This window comes from Crocodylus porosus, unplaced genomic scaffold, assembly GCF_001723895.1.
Source record: "Crocodylus porosus isolate Cpor-Errol unplaced genomic scaffold, CroPor_comp1, whole genome shotgun sequence".
NCBI classification, from domain to species: Eukaryota; Metazoa; Chordata; order Crocodylia; family Crocodylidae; genus Crocodylus; species Crocodylus porosus.
Genome location: NW_017728950.1, coordinates 63,173,043 through 63,184,099, shown reverse-complemented (window position 1 = coordinate 63,184,099; position 11,057 = coordinate 63,173,043). Strand labels below are relative to the sequence as shown.

General features: G+C 43.5%; 1 protein-coding gene across 1 annotated transcript in view; it reads right to left on the bottom strand.

Moving 5' to 3' along the window:
• Positions 1–439: 439 nt before the first annotated feature.
• SMC5 (structural maintenance of chromosomes 5) overlaps positions 440–11,057 on the bottom strand; it is an 86,857-nt gene continuing 76,239 nt past the window's right edge. The window contains exons 22-24 of the mRNA XM_019555187.1: positions 4,594–4,773; positions 4,395–4,490; positions 440–2,077 (exon numbers count right to left, since the gene is read on the bottom strand). Of these exons, the coding sequence (XP_019410732.1) occupies positions 1,940–2,077; positions 4,395–4,490; positions 4,594–4,773 (414 nt within the window). The 3' untranslated portion in view covers positions 440–1,939. The remainder of the gene's footprint in view (positions 2,078–4,394; positions 4,491–4,593; positions 4,774–11,057) is intronic.

The following is an 11,057-nucleotide window of genomic DNA, read 5'->3' as shown; positions in this document are numbered from 1 at the left end:
AGTCTAACCAAGAAGCACTTTCTTTGTGAAGAAAAGGGAAGTTTAACAAAAAATTCAATGCTTGGAGAAGTGAGGTCACAGGAAAGCAGGGCATTTATATATATCAGTGGACAGGTTTAAGGATCTGGTCTTGCAATGAGGTATACGCAACCTTTCTGGGCATGCAGTCTCAGTACAGTAAATGGAAGCACCTTCCTGAATATACTGTTCCCAGAATTAAGGCCTTAATCCCTTTATGCACTCAGTCCTTCTGTCAAATATGATTCCTACATGGCTACTGATTTTCAGGAAATTAACTAGTTTCTGTAACTCAGCTTACAGCACAGATGTCAACCAATAAGAAGCTCTTTCTGAGGATACTATCTAGAGTGTACAGTTCTCTCTAGTTCTTTAATAATTCCCGCAGCGATCATCCTTTGTATAGACAGTACAGTGAGACATTTAAAAGAAATATCTTTAGTTAAAAAAAAGCAGCTTTTCAAAATTTCATAGCTGACTTTTGTCAGAATTTGTTTTTATATGTTGCTATGTAGGGCACATATTCATCCTTCAAAAAGAAGAAAAACAGATTAATTTGACTTTCAGGCTCTCAGGGGCCTAGGATAATGCTTCAAATGCAGGCATGCAAAAGACTTTAAAAATTATTCCTCTGAAGCTTGGCCTTGTACCATGCCTATTTTTACATACGATAAAAACTAGAATTTGACCAAATTTGACCTGACATATTCCCCAAGATATTTCCCCCTGCTCTCTCTTCCTCTTTTTGGCAAGTTACATGAATGCTGGTTCAACCAAAAAATTCCTTAGATGGATTAGATATTGCTGTAGACTTCCAGGCAGTACTGACAGGTCAGCTCATTTTCTTTAAGTACAAGTAGATGGAGATTTATTATAAATTAGTTAGGAATAAGAAGCAATTCACACATTCTATTATATAAGTTCACAATTACTATGGGAAACAAATATTTAATAGTTACTGCTAACAGATATAATCCAAACCCCATCGGTTAATCAGCAAATTTAACAGCTGCGTCAAAGCACTGCTATTCACTACGAGTATAAAACCACTCCGTGGAAACCAGAGCAGCAAAGGAAGGGTTGCTGACTCCAAGCATAAAAATCCATAGGAATACTTTTCCCATTCAATACCACAAACACAAACAAACTGTAAGTATTTCACTTACAAGTCCCTCAGCTCTACTTTCAAAGGTAACTTTGCAGTTCTCCAGAGAAGACCACCACACAATGGTATCAAATATAAAAAGGACTATTGGCTCAAGTTGTAAATAGTAGTTTTCCCAATACACTAAAAATGTATTTTCTACTGTGGGGTAGGCATGAGATGAAGGGCAATAGGTATTCATTTCACATTGCTGAAATAGATGTTAAAGGAAAAACGTTAATATACACAATAATACATAGCGTATAGTATTTTTACCAAAGAAAAAAATTGATATAAAGCTAAATACACACTCTGAAAATGCAATGACATCACAAATCCTTCTGCTTTACTCTCACAGTTGGCATTTCACTAGAACTCATTTCAGTGTGATCTACTATAACTGAGTTACTGTACCATATATTAACTTTAAAACTGCATAATCTTTGAACATAAAGTGGATAAACCAAATAAGTTATTTGGAAACAAACAGCTGAAATTTCCTGATAAATTTTGTTATATTAGGTGCAGATACAATGGAAAGGTGCAAACAAGATTCTGGTTTCAGCTTGCTCTCCTGTTAAGTCTGTGGTAAAAATTAGTTTCAATTTGGAAGAACAGACAGCTATAAGAGTTCTGAGAAAATGTTAACTGTAAAAATAATTTTATTAAGAAGCAGCCCAGTGCTTCACTGTTAAGTTCCCCGTGGATTTTCTCTCAGGTTCAATCACTCATTTACAAATGTAGTTTCACCATATGTTCCAAAGGCAATGAAAATCACTATGCTTCTGTCCAGCCAACTTGTCGCCGCCTCTTATTGAAAGCCTTTAAATTCCATTTGGCTAATTCTAGCATAAAAGGTCCATTGTAGACAAACAACACGGTCATTTTTTCATTATAAGTGAGATTCTGCAGCAGCTGTGAAAAGTGAAGCAAAAAGACTATAAGCAACACCTTTTACCCTTCACCTTTGTATTAAGAAAAACAGACCAATGTTTCCGTTAAAGAACTTTTGCATGGTGGTTCTCCCACTCTCTACCAACTTGCCCTATATGTATGTCTCCACCACATTTCCTGCAAATGCTCAGGAAATGTGTTGTAAAACAAGCTACCAGCACCATAATAATTCATACATTTTAATTCTGCTCAAAATAAACTGACTTGAGACCCAGGTGAGCTTTCTTCTGAAGCCTATATGAAACATAAAGCACTACTACTTGGCAGCTGTCACTTCTATTTCTACAGAGCCTAATTTATTTTCTTTCCCTAGAGCAGGGAGGCAGAAAATCCAAGAGAAAGGGAGAGAAAAGAGGAAAAATTCGTTACAACTGCACAGCAAACAAGAGAACATGATGGGGAAAACAAATAAAAACACACACTTGTGAGATTAAAAACTTGCAAGTGCAGAGATAACATGAAACACCAGCACCATTTTAAGTCCATTTCCTTCTACTTTAGGTCAAAAGCATTAAACAAGTTAAGTAATGACGTCTGTGGTCTTTGGTGAACCACTGGAGTATAATACATTAAAAGATGTTGATTCACACCTGCTAACTCATCTCAAAACATTAAGTTTTGGGGCTATGGAATGGTTGTATCTTAATAAAGTGCTTATCAACCACTTATTCTACTAGCACCACTGGTTACCAAACAACATTCAAACCTATAATTTCGCCTACTTTCCTGCAAACACAGTGTTGACACTTGCGGAAGCTGCATTCAGAGAAGTCTGTCCCATACACCCATTCTAATTTAAAAGTCCAAAATAAGTTGAATGCATCCCCTTTTCTGGGTTTCACTTATTCAGGGATCCTAGTTTTCTTCGTTTAAAAATCCAAAATTCTCTGATTAAACCCCCAAAACAGTGTGTTTTTGCGATTAAAATGAAATGCCACTAGCTATTTATAATTTTAAAGTAATTTGGAAGCCTACTTGTGCCTCAATCATTATAATAAAATAAATTCTAAATACCTATATATTTTTGACATTTAATTTTGTTGTTTTTATCAAGAAAAATCAGAGCTCTCCCTGCACACACCAGGATGTTGGTCCAGCTGTGGCTGTTCCCCCTCCCCCACTGTTTTATGGCACTGAGCAGCCCTGATATATCGATGTCCTACCTTGGCCCTTCATCTCCAAGCCAGAACCCCCCCCACACCTGCCAGTGACCCCGACTCCCAACTCACAGCCCCTGGTCGTGCTGATGCCCCTCACTCCTGACCCATGGCCTCCCACTCCTACTATGCAGGTAATGGGGTGGGTGTGTAGGGAAGGGGGCATGTGGGCACAGGCAACACATGGGCGAGTTGGGGCAGGGGCATGTACCCACCAGATTTTTGCACCCATGGTGGGGCATGGAGCTGCAGCCAGGGCAGACCACCTCTCGGACATGCCCCTACCCCCTCCTTGTGCTCTGCCACATATTGTCTCTGGGCCCCTCCCCTCTGTCCCCATAGACTTACTTGAGAGAGTTGAAGGAGTGCCTCTCCAGCACTGCCTGGCTGCCACACGTGGCATACTGACCCCCCACCCCCACATCCTGCTCCTCCCAGCCCCCTGCAGGCTGGAACTCTGCCAGCCTGCTGGGGAAACTGGTTGTTTCTGCATTTTTCTCCTTCAAAGGAGAAAATCTGTGATTTTCTAATTTAAAGAAGAAAATCCATGTTTTTCTGCACTTTTCCATGGCAAACAGAAAACCTAGATCTCTGCTTATTAGGACAGAACAAGTTTTAAACCTGGCTTTCAGAAACACAATATTCTACCTCTGATCAGCATCTTCTCTGCAGCCTTTTTTCCAAAGAACATAGCTCTGACCCTTTTGCAGGCCATCAGCTTCATGCTTAAGTAGCCTTTCTTCCCTTGATCCAGGGTTTTCTACAGCCTCCTTCAGAGAGCTGAAGGACACACTTTGCCTGACTATTACAGAACATGAGCTCCACTAATTCCCTGCCTGTACTATCCCTTTATTCAGACATCCAGGGGTACTGCAGCCTCTTGGTATGATCCATTCAGGGAACCGCAAATCTCAGGCTGTGTACCCTTAAAAAGGCTGAGCCCAGGGCCAACTATGTTAATGGGGATAAACTGTCTGGTCAGTTGTTTTCATTTAGCCTTGGGCAGTCTCAAATGAAACGAGCCAAACTGACCTAAGCTCAATCAAGGCTATTTCTTCTCTTAATCAGATAAACCCAAACATAAAATGCATTAGAGATAATTATTGTTTTCAGGTACCCACTTTTGGTGTAATAAAGAAGTATTGAGAAGTGCTTTCTTTGCAAGCAGTCGTCACAACCATTTCAAAAACTCTCCTCTCATTGACTGGGTCCATTCCCTTTAATAAATAAATAAATAAATAAATAAATAAATATGTTTACACATCTGTCACTTCAAAACTAAACGTACAATAAGAACTCTTTCATGTGCTGTAACCTTACCTGATTTATTTCATCTACAACCCTGAAAGGACATCTGTTCAGTTCTTGCAGAGCCATCAAATACAACATAGTCGAAACACTTCTCTCACCTCCACTCTGATGGTGAGGAGTCAATTCATGCAGCTGGGTACTACTGCGAAATTTGACTCTGATTCGAATCCCGTATTTGTCATATTCTTCCTATAAAAGCAGGCAGACCGACTGTGTTAAACAGTTCTACTGAATATCCTATTTGACTCTATCAAAAACAAAAGAAAGCTTGTGTTATAAAGGTCCTATAGAAGGAAAATGAAGTGGAAGTTAATATTAACAAAATCCTATAGAAGGAAAATGAAGTGGAAGTTAATATTAACAAAATGAATAATGCTTTTAAACTAGGGTTTAACTCTTACTTTTGATCTATTCTGGTTACATTTGCATTTTTCTCCACCCCACTTCCCAGCTCATTTGATGTATAAGTAAGTAACCTCTCACTCTCCTGAGAAAGGCTGTCCATACACACAATCCCCTACTGCTACTTCCACAGCATTAAGATTCCATCTATTATCAATCTGATGTAAAGAGCAGTGACTAACTAAGGTATCTGTTTTATAAAAACAGCACCCAATCTTGCAACTAAAGATTCCATGTCTTCTGAACTTCTGGAGGATTATTTTTAGGGCCAAAATAAAAATTATTTTTTTGTCTCTGCTTTCTGTTATGGTGGCTCTGCATAAGACTTCTCATTAACTAGTATCTTGACTGGGGATGATGATCGGCACTAAATGGGTGTAGAGACACAGGATCTGATACTTCTTGTCCATCTTACATGAGGCACAGGTTGTTGTAGCTAGTGCTTGCCAGATTAGTCTTGTCCAATCCAAAATTGACCCATTTATGGGCCTTCCACAGAAATAGAGAGAAAAACGTTCAGTTTATGGGTCAGTTCCTTGACTTCCTCCACTGGAATCTGTAGCGCCATTAGCAAACTTTTCAAGAGGCTATGGATCACCTGAAATTATCCAGTATAGGTATGTGGGATGAACAAGAAGATGGGAGACTTAGCTCAACATCCGTAAAGTGCACAGGGGGTTTTAGTAGTATATACCTATCCTGGGATCAGGTAGGTGGGTGGATATGGGGCAGCTTGGGTAACAAAAGCTGCTGATCAGACAGATAGCTACCTCAGCTGATCCTATATACCCAAACAGGGGTGATGGGCCCCACCCAGCACATTTACAGTAGCATTAATGAGAAAGACCTTTGTGACCAAGGTGTTGAGAAACCATTGCCCATGCTATGGCCAACTGGTTACCCCCCAGCACGAATCTTAAAATGATCATCTAGATTTCTTATGGGAAACGGAGGGAAGTGAAGGAAACACTGAAAATCTCTTAGCAAGTACTCTATTCTACTAAAGAAGCACACAAGAGAGGAAGCAAACTAGGTATAAGGGTAATCACTTGGTATTAAGAGAAGAACTAATGAAGAGGCCAGTACTGTAAGAAGCCAAAGTGGAGGGGGGAGACAAAGGAAGCTGGGGAGAAGGGGGTGGGTCCCTGTACGTCCAGTGATAGACAATATATAGCAGAAGAAATTGAGATTCTGCAGGATGAACAGGTGTGCTGGCCATGCAAACCTTGTCAGTGGTATGAATAAACATCATTCTCAACTCCCTCTTATTTGTGTTAGTTTACTGGTTAGTGCTGAAGAATCTCATTGAAGAATGTTGTTGCAAAGCATGAAACTGGTAGAGCCAAAGCCCTGGAATGAAGGGGCATTCTGCAGTGCCACAGGTATTGGCTCATCAACACAAAGCTGTAGTGCCAAGTCACGGCATGAGAGCCATGCCATGCTGATGAGTCTCATCAGCAACTTCTCAGGGGTGAGGTGTGATGCTAGGAAAGAAGAAATCTTCCCTTCCAAGGGTGGTCTTTGTCATGCTGCTACTGCTGTGCGTGAGGACTGGAGATATAGCTTTGGGACTTTTAGCGGGCGGTGGGGTCGTGCAAGTCCGGCTTGCACGTTGTTGTGATTAAACAATTGACAAGGAGCAGGTGGGGTGATGAGAAAAAAAAAATCAAAGAGTTTTAATTACTTACGGCTGCAGCCGCGGGTGAGAGAAGACAGAAGCAAACAAGGAGAATACAACATGCTGACAGGTCACAGTAAGTACAAACGGCGTTCGGCGGTTGCTAGGCATGGATGGGAGGCAGAGGCTACATGATCAGGCTAGCGTCCCTTGTAACAACGGAGCGGGTAACAAACAACCTCGCTCCAGTGTGGTTAGGGACTCCCTTATATTACTTAGATGACGCCCACGATGACGAGTGGTAAGTTGCCCTATCACCTGCTGATTTCTTTTTCAAAAAGCACGTGCTTTTACTTTCCCCACCTTGGTCCCATGGCATGGAGGGCAGGGACTCCCGCCATCTCGTTGCCTCACGCACCACCGCGATTACAACAGGGAGACATGACCCCTTGCGCGAGGCAGCAAGATGCTCTAAATTATGGTACCATACTCATCTTCAGGGTACGGCTCTTGTATGGCCGAATTCATAGTTGCTTCGTCACTGAGTAAACGGGTGTATACAAATGCAGATAAACGGACTAATTGTGACTTTAGCGATTGCAATAGAAAACAGAATAAACAACATACTATAACACCAACAGAAAAAATGGTTAAGGCCATAACCCCTAGGCACTTTAAGTGACCGAGTCCAAACACATGGAGCCAGCTAAACAGCCAGTCAGAGTTAGAACCAATATTGCAGGCTTAGCATGTAAGGTTGAGGGCAACGTCAATTCGTTGCAGGACATCGGTGAGATTGAAGCTAGCAGGGGTGAAACGCAAACAGCGTTGTAGTTGACTATCACTTTCAGATGGAGAAGAGCTGCTGTAGATGTCGTTTAGGGCGGTGCAAAGGCCTCCTTCTGTGGCTAACAGATAGTCTAACCCGAGGCGGTTAAAATAAATGGCCTGTTGCAGTTTGTTGATCACTTGTTCCATCTTTTTTAAACCTGTTTTTGTTGAACTGCCAAAGGCCTCAAAGGCTTGGTTAAGATACACAAGTTTGGTTAATGCAAGGTGGGTACTGACTGAAGGGAATATAGTGCCTAGCCGTTCGAGGTGGGACATTTGATCCCACGCGCTGTGTTTTTCACGGCCAGACTGTGGGTGTTGGAAAAAAGGCAAATTGCGGTAAAGTATAAACTGTTTCACGTTGAGGGCGGTGGTGACTAACGTCCACGTATAGTCGGAATCTGGCTGGATGTCTAAAAAGGCACGAGAAGTATTAAGAGTAAGCCATACCCATCCTGGTGGTAAGGCATCTTTTGGAGAACGACTATCACAAGGAGCAGTTGCTGGGGAATTGGAACAATTATGGAGAATTAGTTTCGGAACGTGCGCACACACTTGCCCGAAAGCTGCTGGGCTAAAGTTTGATGGAACATACATGACTGCATCGGTACTAGTCGGGTAGTTGCACTGCGCTGCTGCTGCCTTACAGGCCGAGACTAAGGTTTGAACAACTTTTCCGAAATAGTGGGTGCTTATAAGTTGGGAAACCCATGCAGAGTGGTAGCAATTGCTATTATTAAAGGTTGGCCACCACATAAAAATTCCTTGCTGCACAGAGGTGTTACATAACAGTAGTCGGTCTATGGCAGTACCATTTTTTAGCCACACTATGGGGGCCAGAGTTTGTTAAATTAATAGGATTTAGGGAAATGCCATCGACCGTGCTGGGACACCCCGACGGGGAACTAGGAAAATTGGCCCAGGATGCGAATTCGAAGGAATTATTAAAAGTAAATGGGGTAAACAAAAGGCCTAACTGCTGAACACTGGGGACTCGTTCGGTACATGCAACGAAGGTGCCATTTTCCTGGGTATCGTTTACGCAATTACAGGACATGATAGCTAATGCTGTCAGAAAGGAATTTTCTCGCAACTCATTGCTCTGAACCTGCAACAAGGTAACACATTAGTAACAATTAACAAGACCTACATAACAAGCTAAGATTTACAGCAATTTTGGGTCGCGTCAGCTTAGCCAATTATGGTCTATTAATATGCGAGTACAAGGACCTTCACATCAATATGTATTAGGGTAAGTGGCGGGTTGCAATACGGTGGGTTCAAGTGGGGCTGATGGATGGGGACCTTTAGGAATCATGAGCCATACAAGATCGCCTGCTGCGTAAATAGGTTTCCACGGTGCAGCGGATGTGGGGGCTCGAGAGTCCCAGTGCAGTTTGTCGGAGTTAAGATTAGCTAGGATTTGAGATAAGTGTCATTCCCATCCTTTGTAACTGCCGTTTCCCGCAGTTAGAAGGGCTTGTTTTAAGAGACCTATAGCTCTACTACTCCATTGCTCTCTGGGTGATATTGAAGATGCGTGTGGAGCGTAATATTCCATGCCATGGCAAACTGGGTTAGTAACTTGCTAGTGAAGGGGGGTCCTCCATCTATTCGTAATTCGACAGGTTCACTCCACCACTGAATTATCTGTTGAAGTGCATCTTGTACATCTTTCGCTGTGGTGCTTTTAAGAGGAACACAGGCCACGTTGCGAGTTCCTAAGTCGACGGTGACTACCCCTTTCGGATGGGATTTTGCTCCCGGTAGAGGGCCGATGAGATCTATTTGCCAGGTTTTACCGGGACGAAAACGGATGGAGGCGAAAGCCCCTCTTTCGTGGCGTCTTGTGGCAGTGGGCTTGCTGGCTTGACAGGTGACACATCTCCGGGTGGTGGTGACCCACTGACGGGCTCTTGCTTCGGCTGGGTTGCCCCCTAGTCTTTGCCATTGGTGAGATGCTCTGTCAGCACCAGGGTGACCCTAGAACTCGTGTAACCACTGAACAAGGTGGTCTGACAAGGAGACAGTAGGTGTGGAGACGCTGGCTGTTGCTGTCTGGAGCTTGGCGTCGAGGTTCGCATGGACTGGTTCTGTCTCAAGGCGGTGCGACCCAGTATGTTTTATTAAGCGGGACGGGTGAAGACTATCTACAACCTCAAAGAAAGTGCCCCGTAGAGGAATATGCGCAGTGGGGGTTGAACCGCTGGTGCAGGTTTTATAAATGTACTCATAGTCGATCGCTATAACGCACGGCGGTCGGGCTGGATTATGGGCCGTTGAGATATCTTGGAGAACACTAAGGAACCCCAAAAGTTCCAGTGCCTGGGTATTGGTATCATAGTTGATCTGTTGGATTTCCATCCAGTCACACGCCTGGCATGCAGCGCCGTACTTCGAGGAACCTTTAGTGGACCCATCCAATGCTAACCACGCCGGTTGAGTTGTTCCGTAAAGGTGAACGCGGTCCTGGTAGGCTGGTGCTGGGTCTTCTTGGAACTGCCAACTGCCCCACTTGGCATGAACGTCGTTAACCAGCCTAGCCCAATAGCCCAAGTTACTGGTAGGCTGCCAAAACAAGCAGATGGCCTGCTGGGGTTAGGGCCAGGCAAGGTCTCGGCGCTAGGCCCGTAAATAATGCCATGCTGTACTGAAAATGGGCTTGCCAACTGGAGGGCCAGGCAGGCAAGGGCAAATCCATACCGGTGTTGCTCGCCTGCAATGGCGGCAAAGTTGTAATAAATTGGACCACCTTGGGCATTACATACTACCACTGATAATTGGTCTTTCAACCAGTTATAGCTGACTCGCAGGGGCTCCGTCAGTGTGAAACTGTGGAGGTGCGGTGGTGTGCGGAAAAACTCAATGAGTTCATTAAATTTCTTCATGTCAGAGTTGTCCCAGAAGTGCCAGGTGTGTCCCTGTGTTTTTCTTTGAAGATGTCGAACAAACTCTTTGAAGAACTGAACAAAGGGGTGCAAGCGTGGCGGCAGGAAATGTCGGGCCACATCAGTTGCCCTAAAAATTCTTGGAACCGTTTTTTCGTTTTCAGATGGTGTTCTCTCCAGGTGGCTAACTGGTCAGGTTTTCCAAGTGATAATCCTGAGGGCAAAAATATAAGTCCCAGGAACATGAACAGCTTATTAGGCTCGGTTACTGATTTTTCCATATTAACTGTCCAGCCGGCCTGAGTGAGGGCCACACACGTTTGATCACCTATTTCCTGCACCATGGTGGGGTCAGCACCAATTATTAGTATGTTGTCTACATATGAATAGATGAATACGGAGCTTGGGGTTGCTATGCTTTTGAGGACTGGTGCTAGTGCGCCCACCGCTGCCGCTGGCAAATTGCGATAGCCTTGTGGACATACTTTCCATTTATAAGTCACTCTGTTTATGCACATATTAAGAAGTCCTTCCATATCGTCTAAGGGGACAGAAAAGAACATGTCCTTCACGTCAACGCTGTAGGTCCATGATTGTGTGTGCAAATGTACGTCATGGAGTAGCTGAGTGATGGACAGCGCTGCTGGGGCGGCCAGGGGTCTTATTTGATCATTGGCTGCTCTACAATCAACGAGTTGGGCTTGGATAGAATTCGATGGCTTCGCAATGCCCCA